The sequence below is a fragment of the Anguilla rostrata genome, chromosome 5, assembly GCF_018555375.3.
Source record: "Anguilla rostrata isolate EN2019 chromosome 5, ASM1855537v3, whole genome shotgun sequence".
NCBI lineage: Eukaryota > Metazoa > Chordata > Actinopteri > Anguilliformes > Anguillidae > Anguilla > Anguilla rostrata.
In genome coordinates, this window is record NC_057937.1 from 35,730,403 (window position 1) to 35,751,411 (window position 21,009).

At 48.5% G+C, this 21,009-nt stretch overlaps 1 protein-coding gene across 18 annotated transcripts in view; it reads left to right on the forward strand.

The window, feature by feature from the left end:
* The window catches only part of LOC135255164 (tight junction protein ZO-1-like), a 145,697-nt gene that overhangs the window by 98,651 nt on the left and 26,037 nt on the right, over positions 1–21,009 (forward strand). For 7 of the 18 annotated variants that reach the window (XM_064335969.1, XM_064335973.1, XM_064335975.1 and 4 more), the window contains 8 exons: positions 6,046–6,102; positions 9,850–9,974; positions 10,635–10,737; positions 11,823–12,141; positions 12,917–13,023; positions 13,669–13,837; positions 16,102–16,246; positions 17,901–17,936. In XM_064335969.1, coding sequence (XP_064192039.1) covers positions 6,046–6,102; positions 9,850–9,974; positions 10,635–10,737; positions 11,823–12,141; positions 12,917–13,023; positions 13,669–13,837; positions 16,102–16,246; positions 17,901–17,936 — 1,061 coding nt within the window. The remainder of the gene's footprint in view (positions 1–6,045; positions 6,103–9,849; positions 9,975–10,634; positions 10,738–11,822; positions 12,142–12,916; positions 13,024–13,668; positions 13,838–16,101; positions 16,247–17,900; positions 17,937–21,009) is intronic. The other 11 variants (XM_064335972.1, XM_064335984.1, XM_064335977.1 and 8 more) reach the window with 3 other exon arrangements.

The window sequence follows — 21,009 nt, forward strand, 5'->3', positions numbered from 1 at the left end:
GGACATTGTTTAGTTGTACTTTATGCAGTCGGTCATACTCAAATCCCTCTCGCTTTACATAGTACTGTACTGTATGCCCTGCTTCAGTACCACAGTAAACATAACTCGTACAAAAGCCGAACATGTATCTTTTTGTTAATTGTGTGTTTTCTTCCTATTCAAGTTTATCTTTGGGTGTTTAGGCCCAGTCTTTCATATATTTCCAATTGTCCTATAAAGTGTCTGGTCACTGCAACCCTGCAAAAAGTGCTATGAAACAAAATTTAATTGAACCGAATTACGACATTTTTTAGCCGCAGAGGCAGCATCGGTAATCGAGTGTGCTCGCCGGGTTAGCCTGCATCCCTGCCTCGTTCTCGCGGCGCGGCGCCCAAGGCCCCAAGACCTCGATACGCGCGCAGCTCCATCGCGTTACGCTGCAATATTTAATCCGGTTATTTTTAGGAGGCCTTGCAGGAGGGGGGTGGGGCTTATTAGTTTACCGCGTGTGCATCGCGGGCCGCGAGAGGCCCCAGATATGACTCGGTCCTCCCCCCTCCCCCCTACCCCCCCACCACTACCTTGCCTGCCTCTGCAGCGCTCTGGATCAGCAGTGATTGCACAGAAGAGCATCGCACAGCCCTCCAGCGCGCTGCAGCCTCCCCGCTGATTGTGCATCATTACTGCAGGCTTTTCACCACGAAAAATGTAATCAGAGATAATGAGAGCTATTTATACCTCCTCCTTTTTCCCCGGCGCGGGGGGGGATAACGAGCCGCGGAGCCGTCGTTTAATAACTCGCGAACCCCTCCTCCCGCACACAGAGCCGCAGCGAACGCTCTCAACCAATCGCCAATCGCCGCTACGCCGAGGAAGGGGAAGCGGTGGCAGGCGGGCGAAAGTCTCCAGCTCGCTAATACCGAACGCTAACGATTGCGATGCGGGTAACTCCTCTCACTCTTTTTTCCCCTCCCTCCCTCCTCTCAGTAGCGTCCGGCTCCTGAGTTAGCGGGATGTTTGGAGGAGGAGGAGGAGGAGGAGGAGGGGGATCTGCCCAGTCCTGGCTCTCCGTGTCCTGGCACAAAGGGCTCTTTAACGGCGGGTGGAGGCCCTGGCCGCGCGCTCCGCTGCCCACGGCTGACCCGTTTTCTCGCTGGCCCACGTTCGGGCCAAAATAAATTTCACTTTATAAATAGACCCGACGGACGAAGGGGCTCATTGTTCGCCCGGTGTGGCCCCCCTCTTGGGTTTTGTAGCTCAGTCGCGTTTTGCTTCCCTCCAGATAGTTTTTTTTCGGTTTTTGGCTCCTGTGCTCCCTTTGTAGCCCGTCTGTGATTCTCGGCCTTGCTCCCGGAGAGCTAAACACCTTTTTTTTTTTTTTTACAATACAAATTAGCAACCAGTTCAGACCCAAGGAACCAGATGAGGTTACTTAACTGTAATCGGCTGCTTTAATTGACCAATTAGGAGCTTAGTAATGATGGAAACCAGCAGGCCGTGCGACTCTGTCAGCAAAACAGTTCTTTGCTTTAATGCTACAGGGGTAATGATGTTCTGACGTCATCTTAATGCTGTTATGTTCATGTGTTCTCTGTGAAGAGCTAACGCCCTTTTCCTGCCTTCGTTTGCACTAACCCGTCGTTTCAGAACTGAGTTTGCCTCAGAACGATCGGCTGTGCAGAAACGTAACTGGGGTTACGGGCGCTGTTACTCAGGCCCTCTGTGGATGGGCTCTTCATGCATGTGCACAGCGAGTGCATTGGATGCATGGAATGCGCCGCATGCATTGCATTTCTGCTAGCGGCTGGAGTCTCGATCACCCATTCCGTCAAATTGAGGGCGCATTTCTTTGGTAATCTTATTGGAAGAGCTTGGAAGAGCTAAGAAGTGCAAAATAAATGATCTTCAGTCTGTGATAGCTATTTAAACCAGATCTGTAAAACGAGTTTAGGAGCCTCTGGTGTCGAAACCTTAAATGCACTGATACGATGCTTTTTAAAAAATCTTAAAAGCACCTTTTTTTTCTTGCTGTTTTTAAAAAAATTCTCGCTAGATAATTGAGGCTCCAAACTCCAAACCGGCATTGGAGATCCGTAGGGGTGTTTTTTTTCACCCGTTTTTACGCGTCAGCCCTCCGTTCACGCAGAAGTATTTCTCACCGGAGCGGGTGAATGCCCCGCGGCCCCGGCCGTAAATTGGAGAGTTGCCCCTCCCGGTAAACAACGCGTGATGAATAGTCGGCGGCGTGCCGTTTGGAACCCGGCGGGGGGATAATGAACGCGGCGGGGGGAGACGTCCGGGGCGAAATGGGCAGTGCGGCGCCGGGCCGCACTACGGTGACAGCCTCATCAGTTTGTTTTTTTTTTTTTTTTTTTTCTCTCTCCTGTGTGGGTCGCGCGAGAGCAGGGCGGGGGATTTCGGATTGAGGACGCCCTGCGGGGCCCCTCCGGTGACAGGTGTGCTTCGCCTCGGCTACTCGAGCGGAACGGGCCGCTCTGGATACCGGCTCCTCTGAGCCCTGCCAGTAACTCCAGTGGAGGGGGGAATGAAGGAGGGAGGGAGGGAGGTGAGGTAGGAGAGAAGGAGTGGATGGGGATGGGCTTCTGTGGGGGACAGCGAATAAGTATACGTGTCATTACACTTATCACCTGACTAGCAGCGACTGTCATGTAGCCTACTTGTGTACAGTTTGATATACTGTGTGCGCTGGCTTGGGGAAAGGGTCGAGAACAAGGTGTGGATTAGGGAAACCCGGAATGCTTTTCTGAAAAATCTGGGACTCTTTCTGGAGGACAGGGGTCCCTTCCTCCTCCCTCTGAAAGACCAGCCTGTCGATCATCTAGCATGTGGCTGTGTGGCACTGGCCTTTTCTCCAACAGAAATGTGGCAGCTGAGCACTATTTTTCTATATTTTTGAAGCTTTTTAAATGGTACCCTGTCTATTTCTCTGTGAAGCTTCCGTATTAAATATCATTTTTTAATCCATTTTTGGTTTATGTTCCTTTTCGCATGTTCATCTTGTAACAATTAATAGTTGTTTACATGGCGTCTTAGTATGCAGTGATATTTTTGAAGGCCTTATTGGCTGCCGCAAGATCCTGCTGTGACTGGCTGCAGTCTGGCTTGTGGTGGGCGTTTCCCCTCTCCCACCATCATGCCTTCTGGATGACATCAGCTTCACAGTGCCAGAAGAGCAGGGCATTGTGGGCCCGTGACATTTCTCGTATTTGGCCATGAGGTCTTTGACCATGACTGCTTGAGGCTACAAACCCAAGCCCCCCATTCCCGTTCGGCTGACAACAGTGCCGCGAACAGCTGACCCCTGTGACGTTACACCGGCGTCAGTGGTCTGCCTTGTGGGGACATTCTTGTTTTCCCCTGCCTTATGGGGACCGTCACTAAATAGGTCAGACCTCAGAGGAGCGAAGGCAAGGCTGATGGCTGGAGACGTGGCGCTAGGCACTAGTGAATGGAGGAGCAGGACTCTGTGCAGCTTGTGGGCACGGTGTCTACTGACAGTATCAACAGAGCTACTCCTGAATTGGAGATTAGGGCTTAATTCATTGTTGCTCGGTTGTACCATTCAAGTAAACCTTGGAGGAACAAGAAACCTAATGTTTGCAATAATTAATAAATCTGCGGGGAATTTAATTCTCCACATATGTTAAAAATTCTAAATTAAAGATGAAATAAGTGGATCATTGAAATTGACATGATATTAACTGACAGTGCTGGTAGCGGATATTGGTAATATGCAGAATGGCCCATGCGTTCTAAACGCTCGTGAAGATTCCTTCTCTTCTCTCTCCCTCTGTACCCATTACCCGTGGTCCCCTGTGGTCAGGCTGGGGAATAACTGCTGTCTGAGTAAGAGCCTCGGTCCTGATGGCACAGCTTACAGCTGACACATTCACGTTGACTTATTTCAGCTAGCCAACCGCTAACCGTCAACATGCGTCTCCATGGGCGCCACACTGTCCACAGCATTCCGAGTCCAAGCCCAATGTTTCAGCACTACACATCTGCTCTTCCCCCTGACTGCCAGTACCTGTTGGAATTCCCCTCCCCCCATTAACCAGCCTGGCGTGCACCAGCTGTAAGCAAAACTAAAAAAAATAAGGTGGGGAGAGACGCCTCTGCCTTGGTTTACCGGGCGCAACGGGTTTGGAGCAGCGTCTGCAGCAACAGTGGCGCTCTGCAGACTTCGCCTGGGCCGATCCACGGCTCGGCTCCGCGGGCAGGGCTATTAATAGCGCCAGGTTCTGGTTTTACGGCTCGCGCCGCGGAGCAGAAGTAACGCGGCCCCGTCCTCGCCGGCTCCGCCTCTCGCCCCCGGATCGCGGGCTGCCGTCGAGTTTTGGACGCTTATTAAACTTGCATGGCCCAAACTCGGGGGCGCATTAAATATTGAACCGTGCTGCCTGCCCGCTTGTGGGGTGGTTGGTTGGGGGGGTGGGAGGGAGGGTGGGGGGCAGCCAGGTCACTGGAACATGGCATCCTGATTGTAACCTCAGACTTTTCAATCCTCTCTGTCACTGCCTCTTTTAACAAAGGTCTGCCCTGAAAGGTCTGAAGGTCTGCCCTGTAAAATGATCCCGGGGGTCGGTGGATGGAGCATTATTGCTGTAACAGTTGGATGTTTTCAGTCTCTGTGTAAGAGAGGTGGTGGTTTGACCCCTCAACGCGGTGGCCAGGCACCCCAGCTGGGCTGTAGGTTTGATGTTACCGCTGAAGATTGTGACCAGATGCACATTTTTGGCTCTGTGCGCTTGGAGCATCAGTAGTGTATTGTGGGACTGCATTACCTCTCTCCTGGGATTCACTTTCCTTCACCTGCATTGCAGAAGAGAGCATGTGTAAGCCAGACCTCATACTTCAGGTGGTGAAAACATCTAGGGAGTTGTGCTATCCGGTTGATTTATAGCCTTTTTGTTTGTCTTGTGTACTATGGTGCTGTCGTGGTGTGAGTGCTGTGGATGCTGTTGTAGTGTGTGTGCGCGCATTGGTGCTGTGCATGATGTTATTCTGTGTTAGTGGTGTAGGAGCGCTGTGTCGCTGTTCTGTCTCAGTGACGTCCTATCGCTGGGTTTGTGATGTACTAGTGCTGTCTCAGTGACGTCCTATCGCTGGGTCTGTTACATACTAGTGCTGTCTCAGTGACGTCCTATCGCTGGGTCTGTTACGTACTAGTGCTGTCTCAGTGACGTCCTATCGCTGGGTCTGTTACGTACTAGTGCTGTCTCAGTGATGTCCTATCGCTGTGTCTGTGATGTACTAGCGCTGTGTCACTGACGTCCTATCGCTGGGTCTGTTACGTACTAGTGCTGTCTCAGTGATGTCCTATCGCTGGGTCTGTTACATACTAGTGCTGTCTGAGTGATGTCCTATCGCTGGGTCTGTTACGTACTAGTGCTGTGTCAGTGACGTCCTATCGCTGTGTCTGTGACGTACTAGAGCTGTGTCAGTGATGTACTATCGCTGGGTCTGTGACGTACTAGAGCTGTCTCAGTGATGTCCTATCGCTGGGTCTGTGACGTCCTAGTGCTGTGTCATTGGTGTACGTTTTCTGTGTCTGTGATAGCTCTGGATCTGTACTGCTGTTGGTTCAGTGACGTCCTAGCGCTGTGTCAGTGATGTACTAGCGCTGTGGCTGGCTGTGACGTCCTAGCGCTGTGTCATTGGTAGCGTGGTGTGAGAGCCGGGCTCCACTCCTCTCGCTGCAGAAGTGAAGACAGTCCCCCCCGGCGGCACGGTGCCATTAGCTGGTTCTGCTCTGCCCTGCGGGTGAAATTTCACCTGATTTATACGACCCAGAGGGTTACGAAATAGAGGAAACTACACATGGGAGGGCTTTTAATATCATGAGTGAGATGGGGTGGCGGGGGAGTGGGGGAACACTATGAAGGCAATGGAGGTCGACCAGGCATAGTTTTCACTGATGGGGAAATAACTCATTGAGTAGGGTGAACACAGCGCCTGCCTCTCCTGATTGCAAGCAGCGGGAGACTACGCAGAGCAGCCATTTAGCATGAGAATAACATTTTTTTTTGTCTTCTTGTTTTTCAGAGTGCAGCTATGGAGGAGACGGTAATATGGGAACAGCACACAGTGACTCTTCACAGGGTGAGTGTTTATACCCCCTCTCCCTTCCTCTCTCTCTCTCTCTCCATCTCTGCCCTTCAGCTCTCCCTCTATCGCTCCATTCCTCTCTCCCACCATCTCTGCCTTTCAACACTCCCTAGCTCCCTCCATTCCTCCCTCTCCAACTGCCTGGAAACGTGACTGCAGGATGTTGTTCACGGAAAGGAAGTCAGATGTCAGGAAGCGACACAGCGAAAGGGAGAGGGGGTAAGGACAAGAGGGAGGGACCAGCGGGTCGACATTTTACCCATTACTTCAGCCATCTTCACCCTGAGAAATGATTCCATGGGTCTACAGAGGGCCCAGCCAAGGCCTGGACAGACCTTGGCTTCATTGGTTGAACCTACATAAGCCTTGTGAAAAAGAAACTCTTTCTTCGTACAGATAAGATGCATGAAGGTTACTCTTGCCTGCTGGCCTTTTGTTCACCAGTTTGTGAAAATGGGTGAGCAAATGTAGACAGGAAGTACAAGAGTCAGTGCTTCTTAGAGCTGGCCAGAAGAGAATGGAGAGGAAAAGGACCAAATGTTGGGGGGAAAGGTCGGTTAAAAATGTAGCCTACTGGTTATAAAGTGTCTGCCTTCAACTGTCTTTGAACTTGTCTGCGGTTGATCCATCAAATTCCCTTAGTCTTCATCCCTGATGATGCTGGCCACTTACCCATCCACACTCAGACTCCTCATACAGGCCCATAAAGTCTGGAAGGCATATGGAAAAAATAAATTACCCTCTTCAAGACTTGAGAACCTTAAGTCCGGAAACTACCCACTAAAGTCTGTACATGGATGCTGGATTGTTATTGAACAAAAATTATTAACATTTTCCACATAGAAGATGTGATGCAGTGGAGAGATCACCACCTCATTAATAATAATATTTTCCCACATTATTATTATTATTGTTGTTGTTATTACTATTATCATTAATTTTTAACTTGTGTATATAAACTAACCTTTTTGCACTTAATATTTAACTAGCTACTGTTTGCTGATGTTGCCTGGGCCCAGCCAGCTCTTCGTTTAGGCTAAGAACTCTATGTGGGTTTAATTTGAGCTCAGTCACTTCAAATGGAACTCTAAACATTCAAAATGAACACGCAAAATGTAATAAATTGCTGTTCTCCGTTTGTTGCGGATGCACGATAACAGTTCAGTCGGTCGCCCGCGGTCTGTTTTCGTCAAACTGCGTCAGCAGCGCGGGGGCCGCGACTGAGCTGGCTGAACGCAGTGAAAAGACGGCTGCACGCGTTTCGGAGGGCCCGAAGCCCGCCAAACCATCTGTACTGTCCTTAATCGACAGGGCGCGTTTAGGCGACGGGACAGGTTCAGGACGGACCGCAAGTGGCAGTTTCGAATTGAGGGGAAAAGAAAGGATGCGGGATTTGAAAAAAATAGGTGCCGGATAAAAATATTCCTCTGCACGGTGGCCACTTTGAATCACCCTAATCTCACCCCCCCCCCTTAAACAGCTTTGTGCTCACCGAGGCTGCTCAGCATCGCGAGCGGCGCTTTGGGAATATCTGGGCGAGGCTGTGGGGAAGTGACCCATTTCCAACAATTGTTTGCCTTCAACAACCCACAATGCTCCCTGTTTCTTGGCCAATTAGGAAATGTACATATTGCGACAAGGTGCAATAATCTGAGATTATTATGCTCTCACGGTGCAGGACTGTGTCGGCGAATAGGATTTTTTCCCCCCGCTGTGCCCCAACCTCCTTCGTTCTGTGAGTTCTTATATCTTCGCTCAACCCAGGATTGAAGAGATTCCGAACACTGCCTCACCTTGCAATTTGACGGATGGATTAAGAATAAAACTAAGTGCTTTTCGACCATAAGAAAAGCATTAAAAAAACGTGCCGATATATTCACTAGTTCTCTAGGAAATGTAAATGTCTAGATTGCCCAGTAACAAATCCGCACTCATTATTATCTTGTGCACTTAAATGGACCCCGGTGCTTAACCTTACGTGACCGTCTAGACCAGAGAGCCGTAATCTAATTAGCAGCAGCTTTATCAACGTTTAGGTGAAATCTCTTCTTAGGTGTGTTTTTCAAGCCCTTGTATGATCATTCTGTCACATTGTGGGCACAACGCTTTTAAACGGAGTTAGAAAACCTGGAAGATTCTTCTTGCTAGCTAATAAATCAGATGCTTTTCTGTTGAGAGGCTGTAATCGACTTGCCTGCCCCCGCTGTAGTTTTGCTGATGCCACTCTTTTTTTTTTTTTTTTTACATACTCAACGGTTGCAGATGTAGTAAATGCACAATTATCTCTTACATGCATGAGTCAAAAATTTTAAGAGCTGCATTATACCAATAAAGATGGAAGCCATCCATTTGGCCTTACTGGCTGTGCTCTGTGTTGTAAATGCGGTTGACATAAGTGTGGTTAGTGCGCACGTCCATACAGATCCGCCAGGCTTACGATGGCTGCCTTTTCTGTTGGCGATCTTCCTGCAGCCCACCTCTCAACACTCACGCTTGGCGTGTTGAGGGTGCCTTTTCCAGTGGTCCATTCCAGAACACCAGATTGCCTGGGAACGTTCCGTGTCAGGCAGCTTGCTCTGAAGAGATTTTGGCTATTGGCTTTCTCAGAATTGCTCCATTAAGGAGTAGAATTGTTACCGCTCATAATGGTGGGTTGCCAACATCTATCTTTTTGAAATTTTAAGCTAATGGCCACAGGGTAGCGACATCTTTGCAATCAGGGGCTTTGTGAACTGCAAACGAATGCAGAGAGACATATGCCAATGCCAGAAACTATTGGTTCGCATGGCTACGTGAGATGGCTTTTTGTAATTTGGCAAAGTAATTATTTGGGTACAGTAGGCAAGCTTTAATAGGCCTCAGAGATCATTAAGAGACCACTTGTCAAATACATATCTAATGTTATGGAATTGAAAGGTAATGAACCAAATGCAGAGTGGTGTCAGGGGAAGAGGGAGCAATTGATGATAATCTCGCGCATGGAAGTGATGGGGAACGCATCGCAATGAACACAACCCAGTAAAAAGCATTTACATAAAGTCAGAAATATTTCACAATTAAAATTTTAATAGTTTTTTCAACAGTAAGTAAATACAACATGAAAAATATCCATAAAAATGTAATGATTTTGCTGATTTGTTTTTTTAATAGAGCCACGTTTAATTCACTGATTCTATTCCTCCCATCACATCTGCTCATGGAACGATGTGTTCTGTACTACAATTCCCATGAGTCCTTTCTTCCTTCTGTTGTCTTGCGTGACACATTCTCCCACTGCGCGATACTCCCTGAGCCTGCATCCTCTGTGGCCCCTCAGCGAGCTGTGAGCTGCCAGTGAACTCTGCACCATCGGCCTCTATTTTGAGCTTGCGAGGCTGATTATCATGGCTTTCTGCAGGCACGGTTCACATGCTTCTTTATTCCTCTTCCATTATTCCTTCAGAAGAGGGATATCAAAGGAACCGTCGGTCCCCTGCAAGTTGAAAGACTCGCGTATGAGCCGATTGGGATATAAATCTTGTCTGGGGGGGGGGGGCGATGGCCGCATGGTCGGCCCCCGCTCGCGACCGCATCGTCCGCACGTCAGCAAACCCGTGCGCGGTAACTGGGATGTCTGTCGGCCCATCTGAACCCAACTTTTCCACCTCATTAAAATGCCCCCTCCAGCGGACCCCTGTGGCAGGCTGCGGTCTCACTGCTCTTGTTCTCCTCCCCCTCTCCCTGTGTATTTTTTTTTTGCAGGCGCCGGGGTTCGGGTTCGGGATAGCCATTTCGGGAGGTCGGGATAACCCTCATTTTCAGAGCGGCGAGACCTCCATCGTCATATCCGACGTCCTGAAAGGAGGCCCGGCGGAGGGGCTGCTGCAGTAAGTGCTCTGATTTTCAGTGCCTTTTGTTCATCCTCAGCCCAGTCAGTACGTTTCCCTTTGTGAGTGGTGGTTATGGAGAGCCTTAGTTTGAGCCTGTGCAAGTTTGGGGATCTTCAGCTACCCAGCACACAGAAATTATAGATGATGTTCACAAAACATGGATGCAGAGGTGTGTGTGCGTGTCTCTGTCTGTCTGTGTATGTGCGTCTGTGTGTGCGTGCATCTGCGTGTGTGTCTCTGTCTCTGTCTGTCTGTGGGTGTGTGGGTGTGTGTGTGTTTGGCTGTGAGTGTGGGCATCTGCGTGTGTGTCTCTGTCTCTGTCTGTCTGTGGGTGTGTGGGTGTGTGTGTTTGGCTGTTGAGTGTGGGCATCTGTTTCTGCAGGTGAGTAATGACTCTTTACTCCTCACCAATTCACACACAATCCCCCCCCCCCCCGACTGTAGCCCTCGAGCCATCTGCAGAGCTATTTACCTGTGAAGGATTATGGGAGCAGGTAGCGCAGTGAAAGAGCCGGGTCCCTCGCGCGGCTGTCGTGAGGATTCACGCGTCCGTCCCCGGGCTTCACGCCAGCGAGGACGCTCCACGAGCCTCTGCAGGAGCACCAGCTGGTCCCGCGCTCAGGGTCACGCATTAATCTGTGCCTCCCCCCCCTCCAGGGAGAATGACCGGGTCGTGATGGTCAACGCCGTCTCCATGGACAACGTGGAGCACGCGTACGCAGTGCAACAGCTTCGGAAGAGCGGGAAGAACGCAAAAATAGTGAGTCGTCAGCTCACGCCCCCACACACACACACCCACACACACACACACATCCATCAGGCATCCTCCCTTCTTTATTAAATGTGCAGCATTATGCATAGATGCATTATTAGATAATTAGCCGCATGCTCCCTCTGCAGTCATCCTTTCAAACAAGCGTCTTCCAAGGGGCACACCACGGAACAAGCAGGACAGGGCATTGTAGCTCCGCTGCAGAATGAGCCTGAAGTACTGTGTGTGGGGTTTGTCACGTGGAGCGGGATCACGTAGGCTGCTGTTGGGGGAGGATGCCGAGCGAAGGTGAGGCCGTTGCCATGGCAGCACCTGGTACCACGCTCTCTGCGCTCGTGTCGAGGTTTACACGGATCTCTGCGGTGCTTTGCCAAACACCTCTCAGCCGCCTTCTCCTGTCCTGCGAAGGCTGATGGGAGTTGCGCTTTGAGGAACAGAAATGCGACGTCGCCTTCTCTTGATGGCGTCCGCTTTGTTTCCCCCTGAGGTCATCAGCCAGGTTCACATTCTCATAAATTTAAACCGTGTTCAACAGCAACTGCACACTTCCTTGGGGAAACCTGACTGAATGGCAGCTGTGAAAATTATAGGTACGGTCCTTGGAGGACCGCAGGATTTGATGGGTTTTGGCGCGTTCCCTGCGTAATTGACTGATTTAACTGCCTAGTTGACTGCTGAATGACTTCAGTTGGACTAGCTGCCTGCGCCCGAACAAGAGGTTTTAGGCGGTGCACCTTCCCTTTCGAAAGAAGGGGAGCTGCCTACACGTGAAGGATAACGATATTATCCTTACAAGGAGAACTTACAAGCAAATTGCTCTCAAGGAACTTTATGCCTCGGTTTAGAGTGGTCCATTTCAAACACACCCCTCCTCATGTAACATTGACCACAAAAACATGCATATGCTCACTGTGTACAGGAAGTGACATCATGGATAACCATGATGTCACTTCCTGCACTCAGTGAGCATATGCTATATACACCATCTGTACAGAGCGTTTCTGAGCCTGCGTGCGATTGGAGTGTATTCCCTGGCGATAGCTCCGGTCGCTAACGGCCTGTCGCCCCCGCAGACGATCCGGAGGAAGCGGAAAGTGCAGATCCCGGTGGCTCGCCCCGGCGCCCGGGAGACCGTGTCGGAGCACGAGGAAGAGGAGGACGAGGACAGCTACGACGACGACGAGATGTACGACGAGCGGAGCGCCCGCAGCGGGCCCAGCGCCTACGGCGGGGTCTCGGGGAGGCGGAGCGAGAGGGGCGGAGCCCAGCGGGACCGCAGCGCCTCCAGGGAGAGGAGCCTGTCGCCCCGCTCCGACCGCCGCTCCGTCGTCTCCTCCACCCTGCCCCCGCGCCCCGCCAAGGTCACCCTGGTCAAGTCCCGTAAGAATGAAGGTGGGCACCACAACGTCGGGGAAAGTCGTGTTTTTGGGGGCGGATTTGGGGGGGCGGGGTGTGGGCTTTTGTCAGCCAATCATCTTTATTCTCTGACTGTAATTATAATTTATTGTGGTGAGTGACATTGACACTTGAACCAATCATTGTGGTTGGCTTTAGGTGTAAACCTGTCATTGATTCAGGGATTAACTGCTCGTTCTAGCTCCACCTCCAGGGCTCACTAATCATGCAGTGTCTCTGTCTTCCCGTGTTTACTGCTCCAGGGGTGTGAAGGCTTTTTTTAAAGTCTTGATTGTATTTCCTGTCGATCATAACACACGGCTGTCATGAGATCAGACTAACGTTATTTACCTTGCACTCTGTGTTTACTACAGTCTCGTTAAAGATCTCCCTAAAGGGTGTGAACAGCAAAGGCTTCATGCCAGGACACACAGTAATGGCTCTGTCGCACTCACTCACAGCAACAAGCAGCACAGGGCCACGTTACGCTCACTTAAAAGTAGAAATTAGCAGTGTGTTTGTGCCCTTGTAGTTCTCCACGCGTCTCTTTGCCTATTGAACACATAGAGTGAACTGAATGTGGTCTTGACTGTTTCGGTAAATGTTTCGTTCGGCCAAAAAAATCAGTAACCTGGTCCAGCACAGTGGCGCAGAAATTATGGGATTGTCGCGCCGGTTTGCGGTCGCAACCCGGTCTTCACGGGCAGACGCGGCCGGTCTGCGACAGGCTCTCCGCTGATACCATCTTTGTTGCTGTCGTTTACTCTGAAAGCAGAATACGGCCTGCGATTGGCCAGCCACATATTTGTCAAGGACATCTCCCCAGAGAGCCTGGCAGCGAGGGACGGGAACATTCAGGAGGGGGACGTGGTGCTGAAGGTGAGCGAGCGAGGGAGGGATGGAGGGCAAGGGTGCGGGGGGCGGGCTCAGGTCTCATCTCCTCCATTGTCCTTACAGCTAATGGAGCTGATTACCTACATAGCTACTGAACAGGAAATGACATCATCAGTTTAATAAAACGTTCATGATGGATACAGAATAGAATGGGAAATATTTATTTATATTTATTTGTTATGGCTGGCAGTCAAGATGATTCCAAGGGCCCTGACTGATGAGGGCCTGCAAAAAATATTTAGAACTTAGGATCTATTGGGGTAGTGGGGCCCAGTGTTAGGTCTCTTCATGGGACCCACAATCCCTGGTGCTGCCCCTGTTGAGTGCCCTAACGTAGAATCATTGCACTCCAAAATGTACAACCATTACACTGCCAACTGTAAAAATAATATGTAAGTAACTGTAAGAATAATAATTAACACTAACAATAAAAGTACAATGATGAAAATTGTAATAGTGTGTTCATCAGTTGTGTTCTCTAACGTAACTTTGCTTGTGCCTTGTTCGAAAAAAATTTTTTTTTATTTTCTTTTGAAAGGTTTGTTCCTCTTGACGCTTGACAGTTCAGAGAGAAACGGAGTGTTCCGCCTGTGGTTAATTTCCCCGTCCTTCCTGTTCCTCTCTCCGTAGATCAATGGAACGGTGACGGAGAACTTGTCCTTGATCGACGCCAAGAAGCTGATAGAGAGGTCGAAGGGCAAGCTCAAAATGGTGGTGCAGAGGGACGAGAGAGCGACGCTGCTGAACATCCCCGACCTGGACGACAGCGTCCCTTCCGCCAACGCGTCTGACCGAGACGGTGAGAGGACACGGCGGGGATCGTGTGTTGGGGCGGGGCCGGAGAGGCGATCGGGAATGGGGTGGAGCCAAGGAGCCAAGCCAGCACAGAAACATTTCAGTCACATTTTTAGCACCTAACTGCTCACTAAACGTGGTTTCCCTGTTTGTCTGCTATCCAGGGTTTTAGGGTCAAAATACAGGACTACACAGAAACATACAGAATTTTTTAAATGGGCCATTCACCCAAAAATGAAATTACGGTATGTTTCCACTAACGCAGAAGCACCATGTATCCATCCAGATTTGACAGGTTCTCTAGATATCCGCTGCAGCTCACCCTGATACAAAGGACCTCAACGGGTCCCTAACGTTTGTGGCCTCAAAGCGCCAAAAAATTTACAATAAAAAAAAAAAAAAAACTCTTTCCAAATATAATGCCACGGCTACTCACGAACGTCCACAGAGCTTAATTTATGCTCGAACAAAAAGTTCGACCAAAGCTTACCAGTATTCTGGGGCGCGGTGTCAATATTTTTCAAACATTGTTGAAGCGATGTTTTAAAAAAAGCACTGCGCCCCAGAATACTGGCGTGCTTTGGTTGAGCAGAAATATCCACAGTTGGCGTACATCGTAGAGAGTAGTTTTCAATGAAACCGTGCACAAATTAAGCTCTGGGGAGGATCGTAACCGTGGCATTATATGTGGAAAGAGACAGTGCTGAGTTTTTCGAATGTAAATTTTAGGTGCTTTGACGCCACAAAGGCTTAGGACCCGTTGAGGTTCGTTGTGTCATGGGTGAGCTGCAGCGGATGTCTAGTAAACTCATAAATCCTTGGAGAAGCTATCTTGAATGATGGATAGTACTCTGGGTTAATGGAAATTTGTTGGGCTGTTACATTAGTGGTGTGTGTGTGTGGCGGGGGGGGGGGGGTAGAGATTGGAAAGTGAGGTCTCTTCATTTAGCAAAAATGTGGCTGCTTGCTTTTGCATAAAATCATTAACCTGTCAATCTCATTGTTTTAATGAGCGCATTATCGCATGCTGGTTCTGTTTGGCTGTTTAGTAGCAATTTTGCATGTAACTGGGTGTGTGGTGGTACAGGAGCATTTCCTGAAGGGGCAGGGTAGGGGGCATGATAAAAATTGCAGGCAAAATCGATGAATAGCCCAAAAAGTATTTTTTCCTTAAAATATCAGGGACCGTATTCACAAAACATATTAAGGCTAAAAGTAGCTTGTAACTTACAGATTTAGGAGAAGCTCCTTAAAGCTCCTAAGTTGAATCTGTGAAGATTTAGGGGTATTGAAGAGTACTCCTAAGTCACTAAGACCAAATCACAAACAGTCCTATCCGCCTCGTCATCGGTTCAGTGTTTTAGAAACCTTGAATAACATTGAGCTTTTAAAAAGGTATTACCCCAATTGCAATGGTAGTGCAATTATAGTAGAGTAGACAGAAGTGGGAAAGCCGCATTTATGTGGAAGTTTATTTGTTGCCACTCTTCTTTCTTGGCTTTTGAAGTCATCCTGTCTCCAAATTTCCCTTTGATAATGTCCTTCCTTTCATTTACCACTAGGACAAGAAGTAAAAACTGTTTTTGCATCCAGTTTGGTTTTTGGTTTTGTTTGCTGGGCACTGTAGCATCGCACTTGTTGTCAGCCATAGTTATTCTAGCCTAATAATTAATAGGCTGTTTAAATGCATATCCGCTCGTTATTTTATGAGCTGCCAGACATGTTAGAGGCTAACGATTGGCTAAATATACTGTATACTTGACTAGTCAGTATATACTTTTTGGTTTCATGTTACAGTAGGTCAGTGATACTTACCCTACATATTTGAGTATGGTGACATGATTTGTACCTCCCGCTACAGTATTTCTATGATGAATTCGCTGACATAGACCCATCCTCTATCAACCAATCACTGTGGGCATAGTAAGGAAGCTCATTCATGAAATATAGCAACAAGGTTAACACCGCCCTTTCTCTTAGCTTGAGTTCCCCCTGTTCCTTAGGAAGACTTGGTCTTGGCAGCTTTATGAATAGGTTTTAAGAGGAAGCTCTTAGCTAGGAACTTTTAATGCCACTTAGTAGAACTCTTAGTGGTAAGATGAAATGGTTTGTGAATACGGACCCAGAATCAGATTTTGCAAAAAAAAAAAAAAGCATAGTGAATGGGAAACCAAAAAGCGCTTTTTATGCTTTAGTTTTATTTAAGCTTTATTTATTTTATTTTTTTTCTTTAAGTCCGCATGCTAAACACCCGCTTTATTTTAACAGACATTTCAGAAATTCATTCACTGGCATCAGACCATTCCAATCGATCACATGACAGAAACCGCAGCAGTCGTTCGCGCTCGCCCGACAGGCGGTCGGAACCCTCCGACCTTTCCAGGCATTCTCCACAGCCAATCAGCAACGGCAGGTAAGGACCCTGCCCCCCCCCCCCCTCCCCCATTCTCTCTTTCCAGTGGATATTTATCTGCTCTGCCATTCAATACCGATATCAATATCTGTATGTACTATAATTGCGTATCTGTGATCTTCCAGCTGTGCCTGAGAAAGAGTTAATGGACCGCAGTCCTTCCAGCATGATGGAAAGTGAATGAATACATAAGTGGATGAAATGAATGCTGTGATTGGAGAATCTGGATTACCACAGCAATCAGTTAATAGCCTCCTGCAGGCTATCAGGGGTCACAGGGCAAAAATGGGGGGGGGGGTTGTCAATCCACAGCATGGCAAATGAGCTTATTGACTGGCTCTGGGTGGGACCCTGTTGTGTCCCCCACAATCAGAGCAAAGCACACACAAGGAGAGATTAATAAACCATAACCACCCCCCCACACCACACACACACACACTCGCACACATTTTCACATAAGGATGCAGGGTGGGGTAAAAAAAGGAAAGTCTTCAGAATGTCTTAGTCTTATACCAATTTATAGACCAAAGACTTGCAATGCGATGTGGCTCATGTCTCAATTGTTACCTCATTCATTATATTTCTGTCAAAGTGTGTTTAGTTTTTATGGTTTCTGTTTTTTCCCCTTTCTTTTTTTCCATTGTTCATCAGTTGGAGATTAAAGTAAGTTGTAGTTCTGTCCTTGTAGTGCAGATTAGACGCATCGAGGCTGGGGTTTTAGCGGAGAGAGAGAGAGAGCCTGCGTAGCTGCAGAAATAGAAGGTAGATGAATAGATGTAGCGGTAGATGCGTGGGCTAGGCGGATAGAAGGGTGACGGGGAGAGGAGTCGTAGGGCGTGGCCCCCTCCCGTCGGTGCCAAAGATTTCCCGCTGCGGTGAACTGTCACCACGGTTAAAGCCAACGCGGGCAAACGCCCCGGGCGTGGCGCGCGCGTCTCTGACACGTACGAAAACCCTGGAGGGCCCGCTCGGCCGAATAAAGCTCCCTGTCGTCGCCATAGTGTTTGTTTCCCCGGTAACCGTTAACCCCAATGCCCCGTCTCCTTGCCAAGCTGGCTTTTTCGCGGCCACAAGGCATTCTTGTTCTTCATGAGCTGATCGGGTCTGAAATGGCCGCTGAGGGAGAACAGCACCTCACTCCCGCCCTAAAGACAGCATAGCCCACCGTGTCGAAAACACAAGGAAGCGGAGGCAAGCTCTTGTGCGCGTTAGTGCTGTTTAGCTTCTTGTCGTGCCATGCAGTATTCTACTGGGAATATTATCGCAGATAAGCAGCTGTACAGTAGAAATAAAATAGAAAATTACAAGAGAATTAATATTGACAATAATAATGTAAAACTGCTTTCCTCATATGGAGGTGAGATGGGGGGATATTTTCATCTTTGGGTCCAGTTAACAAGCTTGAAACCCTGAGTAATCGGTTCCCTTATCTCAGGTCCAACAAAAACATTTAACGTCACCGCCAGCAATGGCGGTACGGAAGGATTACATGGAAATCATTAGTTCATTAGAGGAGGTTTGACTTTGTTCCTCGATTGATAACTGCAAAGTTTATTTCTTTCTCCGCAGCTGCCTGTTTGTTGCCACGCCTGTGCAATCGCCTCGGTGTTGTTTATTGCAGTCGTGCTGAATAACGATTCTTGTTTTGACGCAGGACTGCGGGTTCTCTCTTGCACAGAATCCTCCCGCTGTAAGTGTGCCACGGTGTCTCGGCAGTGTGTGTGTGTGTGTGTGTGTGTGTGTGTGGTGCACGTCTGTGATTTAGAGCCCAGCACGTGTCGTTCATGCCACCCCCAACCCACCTCCACCGTTTGTGTTGAACATTTTTATCTCTCGTCCAGTAGCGTTCGTGTGGAGTGTGTGGGTCTGTGTGTGTGTGTGTGTGTGCGTGTGGACAAAATCTGTAGATTCATGCCCCACAAAAACAAGCATGTTGTTCAGTACTGATGCAGCTCAGGGTTAGGTGTTTGGTCTGGGTGATTCATAGTTTGCATAGTAGCCTGTGTGTGTTCATGATTGTGGCGGCAGCTGGGTTTCATGTGAAACTGAGCTGTCTGTGGTACTGCGAGGTTGGTTCAGCGTGGTTCTTGTGTCCTACACTCGTAATACTGCCGTATTTCCCAGGGTGGCTTTCAGCAGAACCCTTGCTCATGTAATAGCCGAGCGTTCCATTGCCATTGTTGTAGTTTTATAAGCCCAGCTGTATTTTATTTCATGCGGTTGAAAGGTTTAAGTAGGAGGAGAATTCAGACTGGTTCTGCAGCCAGGCACCATGCAGTTCAAGACAACACTGATGTGAGGTCATCTGCTGCTAAGCTGCTGTCGTTGAGCGTGCGCTTTCGCAGAATACGTCCATTATTCGATCTCTGTTTTGCCGCGAATTCCCCCCTCCCGCCCTATTGCCGTCAGCAGAAAGCTGTGGTGTCGTATTTTTTGTCTGCAGTTCTCAAGAATATTCTTTCCTTGTTGACGTTTTTGAGTCCTTTCATTTGTGAGAGCTGGCTGCAGGTGGCACTCGGTTTTGGCAAGTGCCGCCGTCGGAGGGTGAAAGCGTTTGGAGGAGGGAAGCAGGGAGCTCTGAAAGCGGCTTCCTGCTTTTGTGCGCTACAGAATGGGCGCTCTCGCGCTTTCCAGAGGCAGCTGTTTTAACTGCGGTCTGCATGTTCGATGCACGTGATGTGGGCTAATGCAGGATTCTGCAGCCAGCGGGATTGTGTTGTTCTCTGCTTGGCTGATGAGGACATTGTGTTGCTTGTCGTAGCCGTTTACACGCGCCGAGCGTTACGTCTGTACACACTAAGGCTCCAGGGCCTCCTTCCGTCCTTTGTTTTGGAGACTTTGGAATGCAGAACTACGTCTTGCTGTTAAAATGGCTCGAAGCTTTTAAAATAGCTCCGAGACATTGCTTCCGTGCACTGAGGCAAGAATTTTGTATCTGCAATGCCATCAAATGAGTTTACTTCATGCTTTTCGAGCTCAGTAGTACACATTTGACAAACAAGGAACAATTATTTTTTTATTTGCATACATCTGTTCAGTTCATCTGTTACTATTTGTAGATTTTAAGCCCCTTTTGGGCATGTAATTCTCATTTATGTATTTCTTGCAGCATTATAGAGGTCAGTTGTACTGAACTACATTTGTACAATTGTGAAGCTTGCATGCAGCCTGGAGAAATCAATGTGTTTACTGGCGAAAGAGGAGGGGGAATTTTCACATAAATCACGAACTGTTATGCGATTCATTTAAGTAAGACCATAATAGCACATTACAGTAATCCTACTGAAAGTAAATGGTATTGCCAATTCTTGTCACTGGGCCCATACACGGTGATGGATGAAGATAAGAAAAGGTTAATCATTCAGTTACAATGGGAAGAGGAGAGGAGACGTGGGCTGGCAACTGCCTGAACAAGGTTTAGCTAACAGAAAGAGGACGGAGGAGAGTAGAAGCCAGCCTCGAGAGAACAGGCAAGAGAAAGGGGAGGGCAGGGGGGGTGGAATTCTCCCCGCTGACATTTGGCTTGTTTGCACACTCGAGTCCAGAGAGAAGTAGATTTAGGACAGGACCTGCTGCCAACCCTTCGCCAAACAGGTGATTACGGGCTCCTTTGCAGACGGTGTTGTCTCGATTTTGCCCGCAATCAGCAGTTTATTTTTAGCCTTGGCTGCTCAAGAAGTCACTGAAATGGCTACCAATTACCAGTGACCCGGTGCTAGATCATTTGTGGCCTACGCCCATTCTGCCTTCTGCTGTTTTAATGGGAATGGGAAATTATGGGAAAAAACAAAACTATCATATTGTAGATTAAGGATATTATGCAGTATACTTGTCTTATCGCCAACAAATTTTAATGCAGCAGCTGGAGGTGGCTACCGGGCGATGCTTTTCTCTGGGTATGACAGGGAGAGGAGTAGATTTAGTAAACACGTTTGGCTAATCTAAAGTAAGTTCATTATATTTAGTAAATACGTATTTTTCTCCCGTTCAGATCCTGAAGTGGTCCATGAGGCTGCCAGGGGAGGGTAGTCTGAGGCAGTGAAGCAGGCAGTGCCTGGACATTCCTGCTAGCAAAGCTGCCATTTGGCAGCGGAGCGTGTGTGCCAGCCCGGGCAGTCATGTGACCCGTCTGGAATGCACTTATTGTTCTAACTCCAGCGGGCGAATGGTACGAGAGCTCCCCTGCACCTGCAGAGCAGAGGCATGGCTCCGTCTCACCTCCGTGTGAGCTCCTCCTGAACACGTTCATCAGGACACATTGCGCAAGGGCGCTGGGTGTATATGAACGCAAAGAACTGCCAAGGGCCGAAATGTGGTCAACAGAAGCCCGAGGGTTTACCAGCGGTCAGTTCGAAAATAGTTTTTAGATGACTGCAAGTTTTCTTTTTTTATAATAAGCAGATCTTCAGTTCCTCAGACTCCTGTCTATAAAAAAGCGGATACTTTCAGAAACTACTAGCCTTCGTTTTCATTGTAATTGCTATAAATTAGGGCTAGGTAATAAAACACAGTAATAATTATCACTTTTTTTTGCAGCGCCATCATTTGCACCACGGGGATTATCTCCTTTCTTTCTATCTTTTTTCTATAATCCTCCCTGATGCTCCAGTGAATATCCTACGAAAGGTTGTGCACTTCAGATGAAGTGAATTTTTGTCAATTGCATGGAAGCTGATTGATTGGCAGTCATGGCAACACCCAATATTTGGGTGTGAGCTTTTTGCCTGGAAGCGTTTTCACACCTCTCTGAAGGTTCACTACAG